At 31.9% G+C, this 20182-nt stretch overlaps 1 protein-coding gene across 1 annotated transcript in view; it reads left to right on the top strand.

Moving 5' to 3' along the window:
- LOC114081272 (SMC5-SMC6 complex localization factor protein 1-like) overlaps positions 1 to 19717 on the top strand; it is a 47744-nt gene extending 28027 nt beyond the window's left edge. The window contains exons 11-17 of the mRNA XM_071616999.1: positions 4230 to 4377; positions 11830 to 11975; positions 13046 to 13209; positions 13837 to 13970; positions 15874 to 15966; positions 16371 to 16553; positions 19232 to 19717. Of these exons, the coding sequence (XP_071473100.1) occupies positions 4230 to 4377; positions 11830 to 11975; positions 13046 to 13209; positions 13837 to 13970; positions 15874 to 15966; positions 16371 to 16553; positions 19232 to 19713 (1350 nt within the window). The 3' untranslated portion in view covers positions 19714 to 19717. The remainder of the gene's footprint in view (positions 1 to 4229; positions 4378 to 11829; positions 11976 to 13045; positions 13210 to 13836; positions 13971 to 15873; positions 15967 to 16370; positions 16554 to 19231) is intronic.
- Positions 19718 to 20182: the final 465 nt, after the last annotated feature.

Genomic DNA, 20182 nt, shown 5'->3' with positions numbered 1-20182 from the left:
ATATATTTAACTTGAAGATTTTTGTTCAAATTTATAAATAAAAGCAACATATTTGAGAAGCAGTCTGCAATAAATTGTAGCATTAGTTATAATATCAAAGCTGGTTTTAGATTTTGCAGATTAATATTTTAACATTTGAATTGCTTAAATTCACATAAATTGTGTTTTTTTTTTTTTTTATTGTATTACCTTTCTGTTAAGAATTCATTCTTGCACTTAATTAAATCTTTTTTGGCAGTTTCTAGTTCAAGAATTCCACGCATGTTCACAGACATCATTTTTCTTACTGTAAAGCATTTGTTTCTTGATTTGCTGAGTTGAAGCATTCAATTTAAGTCATTAGCTAAACAGAAGTCCTCAGTTTATGCTAATATTGTTTTGTCACAATGTCAATCAGCAAGTATTGCAGAGTGACACAATGGCTGTGAATTTCATTGTCATTAATCTGAGAAAGCTTTGGGCTTTCCTTGGCAAAGAGCAGAGGTGGGCTGTGTCAAGGTTATGGAGGAGGTGTGAATTTTACTAAGCTTTGGTGGTTAGACCCATTTTTCCTTGAAATATCCTTAAGAGCTATTTAAGCTTAACCCCACAATTATAGGTAGAATAGAAGTTAGTTTATATTTAATGATTAGAAAATTGAAGCTAGAGACTTTAAGTAACTTACTCAAGCTGTCACAGCTTATTAGGTCAAAGTCTTGATTGGCGTCCAAGTCTCTGGTGAAGCCTGCTTTCTTATGTTTCAAATACCAGTGGTTAAAGCAAGAAGAGGCACAGTATGTGCATTATGTTTGCATCTTTGCAAAAGAGTAGTTTGTCATCTATTTCAGTGGAATATTGTGGAAATTCTTAATCTGGGAGTATTAAAAGGCCATGATGTTAGTTTGTTCTGTGTTACAGAGTAGTCAGTTTTTGGAAAATCACCAAGTTTATAAACTGTAGATTACTTGTACTATACAGCAAGATAATAGAGAACTGTACTGACAATGTCTGGTAATACACTTTAACATATTAGAAAGGAATTCTAAGGTAAATATATGTCATATATGCAAATCATGTCTTTATTTCTTTGTTAATTCTTAGAATATTCATGTTCTCTTCTTTCAGCTTTAGCAAACATTTCAGTATTTCAAGAAAGCTTCTTCCTTTGGTTTATTTGCCATTTTCTTATTAATCCACTTCTGAAGCATATATATCCATTATACTAGAAATAGTAGCATTGTTTATACACTTGAAGTGGTTGTGAGTATAATCCATGGTGCGATGTCTTGGTTATGCTAAGTGTCATAATTAAGAATATAGTATAAAAAATCTAAAAACCTGATTTGGTGGTGTCTTTTTTGTAGAATACATTTATGGATCAGAAGTAACATGCATGTTTAGCCCAGTGACACACTTAAAAAATAACTTTACCAGGATCTTTCCATGGTAAAGAATCTACAGTTTTTCCTCAAAACCACTTTTGCCCATCTCTAACTGCTTAATAACATTAATATCAAGGTAAATTTAATATTAATGTTCAATTAAGATTTCAGATATAGGTATACATACATTTGTCTAAGGAAAAAGGGAAAGTCCTATCTGGTTGATTTTATTAATTCTGATTGGTGGATTGCTGGATGTGGTTTTGTGTGAGACTTAGAGACTTACCTTGAAGGCTAACTTACCTCACAGTCTCAGAATTAAGGATCTTAAGTAATCCTGATTTAATATAAACTTGAGATGGGGACTACATTCAGAAAACAAAATGTACTAGTCCCTTGTTTATTTGTTTTTTAAGTGATATCATTTCTAATATTCATATGTATAATATTGGAAGAAACATTCTGTGGTATACATATGGACATGATCAATTTGCTGTTTTATGTTCTCTTGACAACTTGAATGATGAGAGTAAGGGTTACCTTTACTTGCTCAAAGAGATCACATCTACATATTTGGCTTTACAAAGAATAGAGTTGTTTTCCTGCAAATTAGAGACTAATACTGAACCCTAGATCCTAAATCTCAGATCATACAAAGGAGGCTTTGGTATTGGTGATACGGCCAATCTTGCAGTTAGCTCCCCATACCACACAGTTGCAGCTGCAATCCTTTTTAACTAAGCCTTCTAATAAGGTGTGAAGGAGTACTGCTGTTACCAGCCTGTGATTTCTGACCTGGTAGGATCAGGCCATGCATTGTGGCCCCATGTCATATCAAAAGAAGACCATTCCTTCTTTAAGTGTTTATTATGCAACTTAAAATCCCCTCAACCCCATGCTTCAGGATCTCTCTCATAGTTTATAATACCCAGCCCTGACAGAATGCAGTGTGCTACCATAGAATGTAGTAGGGTGCCAGAGGACCTGTACAGCTAGTACTGATTCTCACTATGAGTTTTCCTTCCATAAGCACTTGTTTTGGCAAGCCTGATGTATGTGCCGCTTGACCATTTGCCTGTGTTTGCACAACAAACCAGAAATAGAACTTTCCTTTTGAAATCACTTGTGTAGTTTCTTCTTAAGATAAGGAATAATGTCCTAATAAAGTGCAAAATATACCTATAGGAGATTCATTTGCTGAGGGCAGAAGAAGCAAATCTAGCAGTCACTGAGGGTTTCATATATTAGGAATTTTTCTGTCACTAATCCCTTTTAGGCATTGTGTGATGACAGAAAATAGCACTTACAATTTATTTGGCTACCATAGCATTTATTAAAATCTTCTTAAATGTCTTCTACCCAACTGTTAATTTAGTGATTTTTTTTCATACATCCAACATGCCTAGACAACAAATCCCAGGAATATAGAAATTTCAGCTAGTTTTAATGTCATTTTTAAAAAGTGTTTATATTTAAAATTAAAGGTGTTTTTAAATATTATTTTCACACTTTTTCATCTTCACACTGAATTTAGTGGATTAAAAGGATATTTTTAAACAAGAGTAAATCACTCTCTAAGGTTTTTATGCTTTTATATAATATATAATAATACTTTTTTGTGTGTATGCCAATTATTAAACCTAGGAGAGCACTTAACTACTGAGCCATATCCCCAGGTGGCCCCCCGACCCCACCTCCAAGTTGCTGAGGCTGGTTTTGCACTGGTGATTCTCCTGCCTCAGTCAGCCTGGCTGCTGGGATTACAGACGTGCGCCACCACACTTAGCCTTGCTATGTTTCTTATAGGAATTTAATAATATTTACTATAAAAGTGACAATATAAATAATGTTTATCCTTTGAAGGCTGATCTCTATACATATTCAAGTTAGGTATTTAATATAACTTAATTAAAATTTGAATCACTATTTCTTTACGACAAATTGGCTAAAGTTTTTATTTGTTTTGTTTTTGTCTTTTTCTGAAAAATGTCATTTAGAGACATGTAAAGGATAATTCTATATTTGAATAGTAAGGGTAGCAAATCTATCTGCTTTTATTGTCATATATGTTCCTGTTAACAGAAATCCACAGAAACCATGTATTTTCTCATTGTTTAAATTGAATTATTGCCTGAATAAAGCACTTTACAGTGTCAGAAAAAATTATTTTAACAGTTTGCTGTAAACTATTCCCTAGAGAAATTATTGTTTTTTCTTTTTTGTATACAATTGAGCATCTCTAATCCAAAATTCTAAATGTCCTCCAATCCAAAACTAATTAACCTGGTGCCACAAGTGGAGACATTCCACACCTGGCCTCTTTTGATGGGTTTGTAGGCCCACTAAAAATATCATATAAATTACCTTCAGGCTCTGTGTAAGATATATATGAAACAGATATGAATTTCTGTGTTTGTACTGTGTCCTATCCCAAGATATCTCTTATGCATTTGTAGATAATTTCAAAGTTTGAAAAAAATCTGAAATGTAAAGCACTTCTTGTCCTAATAATTGTAGATAAGGATTACCCAAACTGGAGATAAATTCTGTGTGTGTGTATGTGTGTGTGTCTGCATATGTATATAAACACATTAACATAATTTGTAAAACAAGCCAGATATATATGTGGAAAGAGAGAAATATACATACTTGTGTACATAGAAAGAAAGGTGAAGGAGTTGGGGGTGAATGAATGGAAAAAGAGGGAAAACAGGAGTTACTGTACTATGGTTCTTAACACTGTCTTTTAGCATTAGCATACTCTTTTTTTTTTTTTTTAATAACTAAGCTTAGCCTCAAAAAGTACTCAATGATAGAGATGTCATATTTTAATATATTTTAGTAATGTTTTTCCCATCTTAATGTTAGGTCTTCAAACATGAACTAGCTTACTTATTGACTGGAATTCTTGGAGCAGCAATAGATTATTGGGTTTTCCTTGGTCTTAAGATGGGTAGAAATGTGATGAGACACATGTCTGATGACTTAGGAACTTATATTTCCCTTTCATGTGATGGTAAGTGTGTCTTTGTTTTTTCTTAGCCTCATTCTGGAAATTGTTATGTTAATTTTTTTTTTTTTTCAATTCTTTTGGTGGTACTAGAGATTGAATCCGGAGGACTTTGCCACTGAGCTACATACCCAGTTCTTTTTATATTATTATTTTGAATCAGGGTCTCACTGAGTTGCTGAGGCTGGCCTGGAACCTGCGTCAGCATCCTGAGTTGATAGAATTACAGGTGTGCACCACCCCACCCAGCTAGAAATTAGTTTTGACTTTCCTTTAAGCAGTATGTAATCTTCTAATGTATGTTTAAATGATGCTTTCCTTAAAATAATTGCAGATAGATAGACAGATATATACAGGAACAACTGAAGATAAAATTACCCATAATGCACCCACATAGATAATCACTTTTAACTTATGATGTTTTTCTAGTATTTGTAAGTATTTTTATGTAGTTGAGATTATTACTATATATGCAAGTTTGTATTCTTATTTTCCTCTAAATATTACAGGAGGCATCCCCCCATATATATTATTTATTACCCAAAAGTATTTTTTAAATAGTTTTTGGTTGTTAATGAACCTTTATTTTTAATTTATTTATATATGGTGCTGAGAATTGAACCCAGACATACTAGGTAAGTGCTCTACCACTGAGCCACAATCCCAGCCCCTATTATCCAAAAATATTATTTTGATGTTTCATAAAAGTTGAATATTACTTAATAGAATAAAAATAATATATGGAAAGAAATTTTTTATTATATGGTTATGTATAATATTAATATGGTTTTCTGATTCTATAACTAAAAATTGTAATTAGACAATCTTATGCAGTAGTTTTAAAAATTAGTTTTTACCCCCATTTCATTGGAGAAATAGATTCACTTTTTTTTTTTTTAAATATTTTTTTTAGTTGTCAGTGGACCTTTATTTTCTTATATATGGTGCTGAGAATCGAACACCAGTGCCTCACACATGCTTAGGCAAGCATTCTACCACTGAGCCACAACCCCATCCCTGAAGAAATAGATTCACTTTTTAATGTATGTTTTATAGAATCTTACATGTTCAGAACTATTTTCAGTATCTTTAATACCTCTAATTCTTTGAGTAGGATGCATTATCAGTCTCTTGTCTTACCTGTGCTATATGAATAATTACCAGGTTTTTTCCTATATAAACACCTAATAACATTAAAAAATGAAACTCATTGAATAAGAATACTTTTTACAAAGCCCCTTATATTAATCTGGTTTATATCACTCATTATAATATTTCCCCCCAGTGTACCTTTTGCTGTATAGTTTTTCTTAATATAATGTAAAAAAACTATTAGCCAACTAGTTTGGTTGCTTTCATCTGGTTATCTAACAAGAAAGGAGTATGGATGAAGCAAATAGAAGTACTTTATACGCATAATTTTCTCACTTTTCCTCCTCACCTTATTATCTAATTTTAAAGTTTTTTCTAAATTAAATGAAGAGTGTTATTTAAGTCTTATGATGACAGAATTCCTTTTCACAACTATCATCTTATGGTAAGTTCTAGTCAACTCTTTGACATGTCTAGTCTGAGGAAGGCTTCCCTAAGACCTTATGTATGTTTTCTAACTTCATAGCCCAATTTAGGAAGAGTATGCTTTTCTGAACTCTTGCCATTCCTTTTTGTTTCTGTAACTCTGAACTCCAAAAATGAACATATTTTAAATCAAGTGTACTTTGTGTGGCTCTCAGATATAAAAGATGATTTTTACATACTTAATTTTCAATTATTTAGACTGCTAAAACATATAATTTTGTTGCACATATTGCAGTGCATCTTAGTTTTATATAAAGAAAAAGTTCTTGAATCCGCTGTCAAGCAATTTAATACTTGAAAGAGAGATTCCAGAATAGGAATCCAGGTTATAACTGGGTTCAGGATTTATTTGATGATGTCCTCTGGAAAGAGAGGTCTTTTTTTTATACTACCAAAGTTAGAAGATTTTTATCTAAAGCACTTTGTCTCCTTTTTTTCTCTTTCTTTTTTATTGAGCCAAGGGGGTGATTGCTCTTTCTTTTGTGGACTAGCTGTCCTTTGTTGAGTGACTTTTTAACATTTCTTAGCACAAATTCAATCTTCCTTTGGAACCTTATCATTTCTGTCCCACCATTTCTACTAGGTAGTGTAGGGTTTTTTGTCCTTTTAGAAACAGCAGAATTCTGGCATTGTTTGCCAGAGTGACAAATAATATTTGGCTAACAGAATTCCTTGTTTCCATTCTGTAATGAAACCTCTTTGAGTTTGAGGGCCCAGGACAGGATTAGCAATGGCTTTAGAGCCTACCAATACAATTAAATATGTTATTTCCAGTACACAGTAATTGCCTTTAAGGAAATAAAAGTTATTTTATAGTTTAGTCAAATACATGACATTTGAGCTTTATGTTAACAGAGTTCTATGTGTAGCTTCAATGCTTTCCTTACTCATAAATTTCTCTTTACTATGAAGTAGGGCATTGTTATCCAGTGTTATTTTCACATGTCAAATTTAAACCTTAGAAGTTTAAACCTATGACTAACTTGAGGTAGAACTTAATGTTACTTTGATAATCATGTCACCAAAATGATGCCAAGGATATATAATTGATCACTAATCTTTAAAACTCTAGATGTGTGCTTGGCTAGCATTGTACAACTCCCTGAGTCCAATACCAGTAACACACACACACACACACACACACACACACTTATTTCCATAGGTTCCAAATTAGATTGCAGATAGGCTAGTTAAAAATTTCTAGCATATATTTCTAAAACTGGTTCAAATTAAATATTTCCCTAGTTTTTTTTAAATTTATTTTATATTATTGTTTTTATATTTAATATTTATCAGGGTGTAGAAAATTAAGTGAACATTTCAACATTAAGAAAGCAGGAACTTTTCTATAGCTAAAGTGCAAAATAAAATTATATTTATTATGGGATTTGTAGAATACTACACTTTTCCCTACAAAGTGAACCAGGTGTTATTTCTAATTATATCCTTTCTGCTCATATTTTTATGAAGAAATTTGAGAATCATTGACATTGGGTTGTTTGCTTTTTTATTTTTTAACACTTTTTTGCATTCTTTGTTTGGTTTTCCTCAGTACTGGAGATTGAACCCAGGTACACTCTACCACTGAGCAGCACCTCAACCCTTTTTATTTTGAGACAGGGTCTTGCCTAGTTGGGGTGACTGGCTCAAACTGCTGATCCTCCTGCCACATTCTAGGCAGTCTCTGGGAGTATAGGCATGCACCACCACACCCAGCTTTTTTTCATTATTCTTTGGCTCAGTTACTATCTTCTGCTTTTTCTAATTTGTAAGTAAAGATGCTATGTTGCTGTAGCATTACTTCCAGTTGAAGATATTGATCCATCTTTCTCGTTTAATTTTAGTATTACCCTTGTTAGTTTATAATTGGTGAAAATTAAGGCAATAAATAGTTCAGAAGACAAGTAAAATCTTACTTTCTTTCCATCACATCTTGTGTCTATCAGATTCACATTTTGGACAAAAAGAATTTCCTTCTTGTATTTTAAGGTCATGTGAAATTTATTTTCAATGCCTAATTGAAATTCCCAGTCTATTGACGTAAACTAGGGTTAGCAAACCTTTTTAATGTAAAGTGCCAGATAGTAAACATTTCTGGCTTTTTTGTCCCTACTGTCTCTGTCCTGTCTGTGCTGCAGTTTTAGTAAGAAAAAGCAACTATACACAGTATATAAATGGATGAACATGGCTGTGTTCCAGTAAAACTTTGTTCATAAAAATAGGCAGCAAACCATTGTTTGCTAATTCTTGAGTTAAACAAATTTCTTCTGTTTTTTTTTTCCAATGGGAAAGAATACTTGTCATTAAAATTTTTATTTTTCACATCTTAAGAGTACTTTTTTTAAATATTTTTTTTTAGTTCTTGCTGGACCTTTATTTAATTTATTTATTTTATATGTGGTACTGAGAATTGAACCTAGTGCTTCACACATGCTCGGCAAGTGCTCTACCACTGAGCTACAACCCCATCCCTTAAGAGTATTTTTAATAAACCTTCCTTTTCCCTTGGGTTGCATTATTATCTTTTCCTGATATTTTTTTGTTTTTATTCAGTTTTACTTTTTTTACATCTATTCCCTTTTAATGCTTCCATGAATGCAAATTTTTATCTTTTTACTAATTGTAATTATCTCGTTCAAAATGCTTTTTTTTCTTTCATTCATACAACACTTCTTTATTGGTGTTCAATTAGGCATTCAACTTAACACTTCATATATAGTGAAGGAGGGAAATAAAACATGATTCTTGCTTTTTTGGAGCTTTCAGTGGGAGAGGAAGATTGTAATAAAGTTAATGTAAATGTACCATTATACATCATTTAAAAATAAATGTTGAGAACAATTAAAACCAGGGGTTGATACTGAACTACTTTGTATTGGATGATCAAAAAACACAGAACTTGAAAGATAAGCAAAAGTTTGGTACATTCAGGGGAGAGTATTCTTGTCAGAAGAGTAAAAATTTACCAGAATTCTTAAAGTAGGAAAGAGCTGAGGCTGTGTGAAGCCTTCTCACCGACTGGTAATAATATCAATGGAGTCAGAATAAGGCCAAAGAAATGGGTAAGGGAGTTTATGTAGGAACTTGTAAGCCATGCTGAGAATTAGAAGCTATTTAACAAGGGAATGGAAAGATCTGGTTAACTTTTCAAAAGATTGTTCTTGCTTTACTTTGTATTTTATTTCTATGAAAGAAAAAGAAGCATTTTGAATGAGATAATTACAATTAGTAAAAAGATAATTATAATTAGTAAAAAGTTATCTGTCACTCATTTTTTCATCTGTCAAATATGAATGTTTATTCTGTGCAATTTAGTGATATACATTCTGTGAGGGCTAAAAAATATGATCCTATTCTTTAAAGGTTTTGCAGTCTTGGCTAAGTTCTCTTGTTCATCTGTTATTTTTTATTCTATTTTATTCTGTTACCTGGTAATATGTGGATCCATTAGAGTTTGTATTTCCCTGTTTCTGTAAGCTTACCAAATAGCTTCTTCTTAGATGAATAACTCCATTTGATAGTGTGAGATTATCTTCTTCAAATTTTACAGTCAGACCTTTTCTCCTTTCCTTTGACTGCCTAGAGTTCAAGTTAACAGATCAATTCATTGTAGTAAACTCTGTGATGGTAGATATAGGGTTTTTAATGTCCATAAGTAGAAATTAAATGTAACTCCTTTCTCATTTCCTGTTCATAAAAACCATATCTCCATTGAGATCATTGTGAAAGGAGTTATGAGTTTAGCAATCATATCTGTTCAGGGATATGTGAATCTGGTTGTCATATGAATGGAATCATTTGCTAAAGACTCGTATAGTAGTCTGTCACATCGCAAGAGCCTCGATCTCTTTAATCAAGGCAAGGTTTCTCAGTCTGAGCACTGGTTATGTTTTGGCTGGATAATTGTTGTTGAGATTCTCTTGCACATTAATAGGATGTCTAATAGCATTCCTAGCCTTTTGCCACTAGGGGCCAATAGCATTCCCTTCTCCGTTTGTGAGAACCAAAATTTCCCTTGAAGAAAAATCCTACCTTTTTCCTCCTCCTCACTGATAATCAGTTGGTCAAGAAGGGTCAATGACTGCAAGGACACCTGAGTGCCAGCCTTTCTGTGAATACATCTGAGCAGGTATTCAGTGCGTGACTGCATTGTCCTGACTAAAAGAAACTCCACCTCTGAGTAGAGAAGTCAAGCTTTATAAAACTTAATATGGCTATTAAGTTTCTTATTTAGCCCCATTTTAAAAATATTTTAATTAATACATGTAATTGTAATTCTTATGTGTTGTAAATATTTGTTACTTTTATTGACTTTATTGTTTCAGTGTAGTTAATCTACCATATTATATAGTATCTCAACTTTTTTATACTGTTTGTTTTGTTTAATTTTAGCTCTTTTGGTATCCTATTGTTTGGTATCATTCTTTACTTGACATTCCATTGTTTTATCCATTTTGTTACACAGATAGTAATAATAGAAAATTTATAACATTAAATAGATTACAGGGGAAAAATCACCCTAGTACTTTATCACTTTCAGTTCATTTGTATATGCATTTCCATCTTACTGGAACACTGATGTAATTGAATAGCAGAGATTTGAGGGTTTGGGTGTCTTTTTGTTGGTTGTTTTTCATTTAAAATAAGCCCATAGTCACTGGGCACGGTGGCAACAACCTGTAATCCCAGTGACTTCAGTTATTTGGGAGGCCAGCCTAGGCAACTTAACAAGACCCTATCTCAAAATGAAAATATTAGAAGAGTTGGGGATATAGCTCAGTGGTAAAGTACCCCTGAGTTCAATCTCCAATACCAAAAAACAAAACAAAATAAATACAAAGTAAAAGGGACTGGGATGTTGCTCAGCAGTGAAGCAACCCTGGGTGTAATACCCTCCCAAATACAATATAATAAAATAACCTCATGGTAGAATGAATGAAATTTTTTGGTTTTGTTTTTAATTGTAGATGGACACAATACCTTTATTTTATTTTTATGTGATCCTGATGATTGAACCTAGTGTCTCCCACGTGCAAGGGTAGCACTCTACCACTGAGCTACAACCCCAGCCCAAGTGCAAATTTTTAATGAAATCTTTACTTACATACTCTCTATTTTATGTTTTCTTTATTTATCTTGTGCTTGTCTTTCTTCTCTTCAGTAATAGGATTTATGGGTGTTATTAGGAGTAATAGTCTAATATATTTTTTCCTATCACCTCAAGACTGATCGTTGCAAATTAAATAAGTGTGGTCAAAACTAAGTACTAGTTTTCCAAAGAAGCAGCTGTTTCATGAGAAGAGATCTTTTATGTTAATTGGAAAATATAGTGATAAAAATCTCATGTATTTTGGTATAATTATATTATTTATTCTGCGTGTGTGTGTGTGTGTGTGTGTGTGTGTGTATGCAATTGTAAGGCTTTTATTTGATGTAATAAAAAGTAAAATGAGAGTTCATGCCATAATTTTTTTTCTCTTTAAAGGCAAAGAATAGGAAAACTACTTTTTTTTTTCCTTTGGTGTGTATATGTGTGTGTAGTTTATAATGTGGATAAATGTTTTTGGTGTAGGAACCATCATTTGGTTGAAGAAAATCTACTGATGAAATAGTCTAAAGGAAAAAAAAATTCATTTGAGCACAGTGGCACATATCTGTAATCCTGGTAACTTGGGAGGCTGAGACAAGAGGATCTCAAGTTTCAGGCTAGCCTCAATAACTTAGTGAGCCTCTAAACAAATTATCAGAATACAAAGGCTTAGGGATAAAGCTCAATGGTGAAGAGACTGTGGATTCAATCTCCAGTCCCCTAAACGCCCCCAAAAGAGAAAAATATATAGAAAGAATATAGTTCTATTTTCTTCTCTTGTTTTTCTGCAGACTTTTCTTCACAGGAATTAGAGATTTTCATTTGCTCCTTTTCTTCCTCCTGGCTTCAAATGTTTGTTGCCGAGGCATTCTTTAAAAAGTTGTGTTTGCAGAGCTCTATCAGTATTTCTTCTGAGCCACTCTCTCTTCATAAAATGGTAAGCACTATTTTAGATGTTGTAATTCCTAAGAAGTATCTTTATAAATTCAACTTTTAAATATTCTTAGGTATTTCTAATAAATGAACAGAGTTAACAAATCTTTCCAACCCATAAAAGAACTAGTATTTTTCTATTTCAAAAATAGTTTAATTACGAAAATCAAAGGGAGATCAGTAAAGGGACCATAGGGGGATTCTTGGGGAATATTAGCCAAATTATATTGTTATATTGTGTACATGTGCAGATATGTAAAAACAAATTCCTCCATATGGACAACTATAATGCATCAGTAAAAATATAGAAAAAATTCAGTGAATAGAAATTTTTAATCATTTTTAAAAGTAATTAAGGATTGATAATAGAAAAGCGGAACAGTAATCTTTGTTCCCTAATCACTTCTATAATAATACATAAGATTATTTTGAACTAGATTCAAAACAATTCCACCTAATATTTAATGGTTTATAAAGAACAAAATTTATAAATGATATATATCCTATATACACATACATATAAGTTACATTTGATCCAAGGTTTTCTAGTTTTATTTAGGCTACCCGAAGATATAATTAGGATTTAGTATCTAGCAGTTTCTTCAACAAATAAGAAGTAAGTTTATTTATTGATCAGATTGGGTAAATTGTTTTACAACAATACTTACCTTTAAAGTTCTTTTCACTCCTTATTCACTCATTATTCATTTATTTCAGCCTTTCTGTTGAAGAAAATTATTTTTAAAATGGAAATGACAGAATATTAGTTGTATAAATCATCAATGTAAAAGTATACGAGTGATTCATAAGTTGGATATAAGACAAATCAACTTTCTTAAATGAGTATTAAAATTGAATAATAAAAAAATTATTTTCAAGAAGGTATTTTCCTTCTTGTCTACATGATATTGACATGGAACTATCAGCTTTTTAATATTTTATCGTGTTCAAATAAAGTGGAAACTGTAATAGTGAAATCTAGAAAATGTAATCACATTTAATAGTTAATCAATTAATTTCTTTTTACTGCTATCTTTGTAGTTGAGAAAGCAATATAATAATATTTTGCAACAGGTATATTCCTATTTGCCAGCTTTGGGGAAAACTATTATGCATGGAGCTGGAAAAATACCAATACCAAAGAAAATAGGACAGCGACCTTGCCTTGAATCTCCGAGAGCTTTACTAATGCTGAATGGTGCTAAGCAGAAACATGTTGAAGGACTGTCAGAGTTACCGTAAGTGTTGCTATTATCTCTGCTGTGCGTTATTTTGGAGTACAGCTTTTTTTTGACATCTTCCTTGAACTTTAGCTTATCTGTATAACAATTACTGTTTTATACAATTTTTGCCCTGTGATTTGAATTACTGCTTTTCCATTATATAGATGAGCTTTCAGAAGGCATGTTCATGTTGAGATACTCAAGTTGTTGTACTACCTTCTCCAAAATGAGAAACTTCCTCTAGATGTATGCTGTAGAAAACTCAGAAAGCCTGAATTATTCTCTAAAAGAAAAAAGAGAATAGTATTCACATGAAAATAAGAATTGGGAGCAGAGGCCTGTGTTCTAATCTTAGTTTTTCACTTTATTTTCTCTGTCAGATATGGTTTATACTTGGTTTCCTTTTATTTACCCCACATTCTGTATTCAGAACCTTCGCAATGAGTAGTTGAGGCTAGTAAAATGAAAATTAATGCATAAAAACTTATTTCTATATGATTGAAATCAATTTTAGAATTAACAGTGAAGACTGAGTGATTAAGGGAGTTTAAATTAGATTTTAAGAAAAATACCCACCATATAATATATGCTGGCATGCCTTGCTGAAAAACAAGCTTTCATTCTTTCTTTTTTTCTTTTCAGGGAGCTGAACCTTGCTAAATGTTCCTCATCATTTAAAAAATTGAAAAAGAAGTCAGAAGGAGAATTGTCATGTTCCAAGAAGAATTGCCCCTCTTTAGTTACGAAGATGAATTTTCATAAGACTAATCTAAAAGGTATTCCAAGTATCTAAATTAATTTATGCTAAGAACTTTTTGTGGTTATAGTCAGTACTTGTAAATTTTGCCCTGATGAATACTTGTAGCTTAAATATTGGACTAGGTCCAGGAAATGCCTTCCTGGATACCATATTATTTTCTTGTACTGTCACTTGTACAGAGAAAATGATCAGTTAATACCTGGTATAATAGAGTATTCCTCCCTTTCTTTTCTCCCCCTGGCCTTCCAAATACTAAACATAGTGTGCAGCACTCATTGAGCATATTCCAGACTTGCCAGCCTTACTTTTCTATTCCACCTCAACCTGTGTTGTTCAGGATCAGTGTCTTCTGATTTGAAAGTATAATTCAGTCTTCATCTCTTTCAGTCTTAGACATTTTGTGAACAAAGAATGAGGAGTAGGCTATGTTACATAGCTGTGTTAAGCATATGGGCTCTTTTCTTCTAGGCACTGAGCCCAGACTATGAAATGTGTTTGGCTTTTGGTTCTGACTGTACTGGAACCTAAGCACCTAAAGGATGGAATAACTAAGAAGAGTCTTGTAATAATTTACTGTCACCCCTTTTATGTAGTTATCTCTTAACTTAAAAATGTAAGTTATCTTTAAAGAGTCTGTACTTGGCCAAAGTAAATTGTTGAATCTTTTGTTTATAAACTAAATCATATTTTCAATATAGTATTAATATGACACCCATAGAAATAGAGTAAAGCTCTCAAAGTCTTTCAATATGATAAAAATTCATAATTTCATATCACAAATTCAAAATAATGTCTCGTTTGGCTCAAAATCTGAAAAATGTATTACATGAGATCTTTAATATTAACTTCACAAATCAGGGTCTTTTTTCTTTGTTTTATTGTTGCAGAAAGTAAAATGAATATGAATGACTAGTCTGAACAGAAGGAACTGGGGGAGAGGAAGAGAATTGAGAAATAATACAAAAAAACTTGAAAAGCTTCTCTGTGCATGTAAAAGTAATATTTTAGTAGAAGTTACAGAGATATCTGTAAAACTGAACATTATAAAAATAAACTACATAGTATTTTATAGTAAGAACAAGTGTGTTTCAGTATTTCATTTTGTTTCTTAAGCAGTCACCTATAATAAGTTTTAACAAATTTACGTCAAATCATCACTTATAATTTATTAATCTTGGTTATAACAAGACAGATATAGTTAATTTTTGCCAGCAACTACTAATTGCATTCCTCCTAGCAAATCTTTACTTTTCTATTTGTTACACTTGTTCAGCTTTAAATGGTACTAGAGATTTTTTTCCCGTGTAGTGTGTGTGTGTGGTGTTTATATTAAGATTCCTCCATTTCTCCCTCTCTGTGCTGCTGTAGCCAAGCCAGACAGCCTATTGAGAAGCAGCAAACCATCTGTTAATGGATTTGAAGTTCTGAATTATACTTGAGTGTGTAGAGGCACTCGTGCTTAGCCAGAAACATTCATTTGAATTAAGCTATAAATGCTGTATAAAAAGGAGCCATACATTTAATGCAGGTTCATGAATAAATTTAAGAGAGGGCAATTGCACTCTAAACTTTTACTGCTACAAAACCCAGTATTTTTGGTGTTCTCTGATCATTTGGGGATTTTATAGCAGGGCTGAAGCTTTAAAACTTGAACTAGGGGGAGACAGTGCCTATGTTAAACCTTTTGCTGTAGAATTTCATTGCTGAATTGCTGATTGAACAGAAGCTCTATGAATTGGTGGGGATCCCCCCCCAACACACACACTTTCTAATGCAGGAGATGTTTAAACTAATCAAAAGGAAAACTCAATAAATAATTTTCTGGCATGGGGCCAGATCTCCTAGTTCATGCCCTTTGATTATTTTCTTTAGTTGATATCTTGTCTTCTCTGGAATAATCTATTAATTTTTCATGGCAGGAGAAACAGCCCTGCATAGAGCTTGCATAAATAACCAAGTGGAGAAATTGATTCTTCTTCTTTCTTTGCCAGGAATAGACATCAATGTTAAAGGTAAGTTTTAAATCTTTGTGGTTTTATACAATGTCTTAATATTTGTGATATAAAACAGTTTTATGTCACATTAAGAAAGAACACTTGAGTTAATTTACCTAAGATGTCTTTAAAATATAGCTATTAGCAAAACCCAAGAATTTCATTATGTAATGATTTATAGCTAATGTTATAGAAACATTTTTAGTGTTTATATTTTGTTCATAATATTTTAAAATTGTCTTTAATTATTTAAATTTCTTTTTCTTTAAAGCAATGTACTTACACTGGGTATTTTTAGCAAAGTTTATTTTTAATATGAAGTGCGTACAAAATCATTCCGATAAGAGAAGTAGAACATCAATACTTTACTAACAGAAGTCCTACTTCTGCTGTTTTAAAACTTGCCTTGATTTCTAATTTAGACAATGCTGGCTGGACGCCTTTGCATGAAGCCTGTAACTATGGCAACACAGTGTGTGTCCAGGAAATTTTGCAACGTTGTCCAGAGGTAGATCTGCTCACTCAAGTGGACGGGGTGACTCCTTTGCATGATGCACTGTCAAACGGACATGTAGAAATTGGCAAGCTGCTACTACAGCATGGGGGTGAGTGCATTTATGCTAAATGGGTTTTGATAAATTATCCAGTTTTTTGACGAATCCCTTGGAGGTAGATAGCATTTTATATTTAAAACCTGTAAGAAAAGAGGTTTTCATTTCATATTAATAAAAAAGTAAGGATAAAAAGTCTCATAGAATGTAATCACCTTTTATTAATAGTGATAAAAGCCTTTTCATATTATGGACGCATGTATATATTGTTAAGTCTATTACGGTTCATGTACAAGAGTGGATTTTTTAATTGAATGTGTTGGTTTTAGATATTAATCCTTTCATTTAATATATGAAATCCCTATGAACTAGTCATTTCTGAAAGCTTATTAGTAAATGAATGTAAATGTTCATGTGATTACTTGAATTTTTTCATGCTTTTTATATGTAACTGTTCAGTATTATTTTTATAAGGCATATCTTTACAGACTGTGAAAAAGATGTCCTAGAATCTTTTTCTTCATTCACATTTTGCAGTCAATTAAATTAAAGTAGAAGAATTTTCAAATGGTAATAACTGTTGTGCAGGGATTTTATAAAAAAGGCTAACTTAAGCTTAATATTCAACTACTGCTCTTTCTACTGATATTTAATCTTTGCTTTCAGCAAGCCCCTTTCTTTTTTCAGTAACATTCTTAAATCTGAGCTGAATATTATTAATTTACATCAAAATATTCAAACTGATTTGTGTTTTAAAAAGAACAACAAAAGAAAATTGATGAGCTTATAAAACAAAAACAAATTTATGTAAATTTCTCATTGCTTTCATGTACTCTAATCTTAGAAATTAACATGATTTTATCCCATAATGAAAGCATTTGATTCTTCATAAAAACGAAAAGCATATTTTGGGGGGGGATGTCTTTTTTTTTTCTTTTCTTTCTCTCTCTCTTTGTTTTTTTCTGTATATACATATAAGAAAGGTTGTATAGCACAATAACATAAGCCATTTGGTTATTTATAGTCTTCTCCTGCCCCCTAAAGGCGTTAGTGTGTCTGTTTTACTAACCATTTCATAATCAATATATTTCAGTTCTTCTGCCTTCTTTTTTAGTATTGTTTACTAAACATAACATTCGACCTCCTAAATGTTTTATTTTTCTACTCCTAAGTGTTTTGTTTTTCTACTTAATTTGTATCTGACATTCAAGCCAATAGCTGATTTTGCTTCAAGTATTGTTAATATAAAAGATATTATATTAGGTCCATTTCTCTAGTAGACTTCAGTATTCCATCAGCCAATTTGAATTTTATCTAGTGAATGATAGTAAATGGATGAGCTCCTTGACCTGGGAGAGGAAATCTACTTGTTCTTGAATTTATTAAGGTCTTTTGACAATTGTACAAGACTTAGTATTGCCTCAGTAATATTTGGTTTAAATCTGTTACATCGTTTGACATTATCATGTAGTAGCTGTATTATCTATCCATTTTGAGTAGTTTAGTCTTGAGAGTAATAATTTTAAGATTGAATTTATGTCTCGAAAATTTTTATTTAAGTATTCATAATTTTGTCTTTTTTAAATATGAAATGCATTTTATATCTCAGTCATTATGTATGTTTAATCAAAGTTACCATTAGGAGGTTTCACAGTTACAGTATGTTCTCTCTGTGATAATATAATCTTCAACAGTGTGACTTTCTAAGGTGTCTGCTAGTACTAAAACCTTTATATCCATTCTGACATCTTATTTATAACTAAGTGCATAAATTATTGTAAGATTTGGTGTCTAATACTCCTTTGTTTTGCTGTGTCACCAAATACTATGTTATTTTTATTTTGCCCTGTTATACCATCCTTTACTACAGCATCCTAAACTATATCTTCAGTACTTCTAAGTAGTTAGATACATTTAGCTTGGATAGACAGATTAAGATCTGAGTTTAATGCAGAATAATTAACACCTAATTTTTTTGGAATCATTTACCTATACTAAAATTAAGCATAAACAAGGATAAAAGAAGTAAGGTTTTCCAGTTTTTGTACTACCAGAATTGTTGACCACCAGTGGAAAAGGGCACTACTTTTCCTTCTTGGTAATATGAGACAGCCTTGGGACTCTTATAGAATTTAAGAAAAATATATATTTTGTTAATTTCTTTTTTTTTTTCCTTGTGATGCTAGGGATTGAACCCAGAGCCTTGTGCATGCAAGGCAGACACTTTACCTACTGAGCTATATCCCTAGCCCCTATTTTGTTAATTTCTTACGGAAATACTGAAATTCTTATTTTAAGATGATAATTAATAAAGTTTTATAAAAGCCTTTTTCATTTATAATCATATATACTGTATATTTCACTCAGACATATACTTTTTTTTAATGAGGTAACTTTTTATTTTATTCATTTATTTTTTTATGTGGTTCTAAGGATTGAACCAGGGCCTCATATGTGCTAAGCAAGTGCTCTACCGCTGAGCCATAACCCCAGCACCTAAGGAATATACTTTTAATCTCCTTAGGCAATTGACAGAATTTTGCTTTTTTTTAATGCACCTTTATTAGGCAGTTAGTATGTATAGCCACTTAATTATGCAAACATGAATTAGTTAAAAACATGATTATAAATAGAACCCTGTGTGCTTTGGGAAAAAAGAGAGAGAAAACAGCTGTTAAGTTGCCAAAATAAAAATATTTTACCCTTAACATTTTGCATTTTCTTTTTTACAGGCCCAGTGCTTTTACAGCAGAGAAACTCTGAAGGGGAATTGCCCTTGGATTATGTAGTATCACCTCAAACCAAGGAAGAACTATTTGCTATTACAAAACTAGAAGACACAGTGGAGAATTTTCATGCACAAGCAGAGAAACATTTTTACCACCAGCAACTTGAATTTGGTTCATTTTTACTTAGTAGGATGTTGCTAAATTTTTGTTCGATTTTTGACTCATCCTCAGAGTTCATCTTAGCTTTCAAAGGGTTAACTCATCTAAATGACCTGCGTATGCCTTGTAAAAGTTATAAAGAAACCCCTAGTTCTCATACTGACTGGTTATTGGATCTTTATGCTAGAAATATAAAGACATTGCAGAAGCTCCCAAATATTCTTCAGGAGCTGCCTGAGAATTTGAAAGTATGTCCTGGAGTACATACAGAGGCCTTATTAGTGACATTGGAAATGATGTGTCGATCAGTCACAGAGTTTTCATGATGATGCCAAAAAATATGAGTCAGTGTTCTAAACATGTTCAACTTGCTTTAGTCATTTAGTACAGACTTCATGGCTTACTGACAGATAGTAATTTTATTTATTTATTGACAGACTTTACAGCCTTGAAAAATTTTAAAAGCACTTAAAAATCTTCATCAGAAGTATAGTCTAAGCTTCTGTCTTTTTACAGTGTGTAGAATTTGACTCAGAAGTAAAAAAAAAAAAAAAAAAAAGTTTGGTATCAACTATTTTCATTAATCTGATTTTTGTTGTTGTTGTTGTTCTGGAATTGATATTATTTATCTACTCATTGTAAATGTAAAAAATTTAATTTAAATATTTTTTCAAATCAATATGTAATGTCCTCTAGGTGTTCTAGGTCTTAGAATCATAGTAAGGATATTCATGGAAATGTGTGTCTGTAAACTTGTAACTACCTTTTCTTCTCTATGGGTTGATGGACTAAAAT

Source organism: Marmota flaviventris, chromosome 9 (assembly GCF_047511675.1).
Source record: "Marmota flaviventris isolate mMarFla1 chromosome 9, mMarFla1.hap1, whole genome shotgun sequence".
In the NCBI taxonomy this organism is placed as follows: Eukaryota; Metazoa; Chordata; class Mammalia; order Rodentia; family Sciuridae; genus Marmota; species Marmota flaviventris.
Note: the sequence above shows the minus strand (reverse complement) of the source record. Positions and strands in the feature narration are given on the sequence as shown.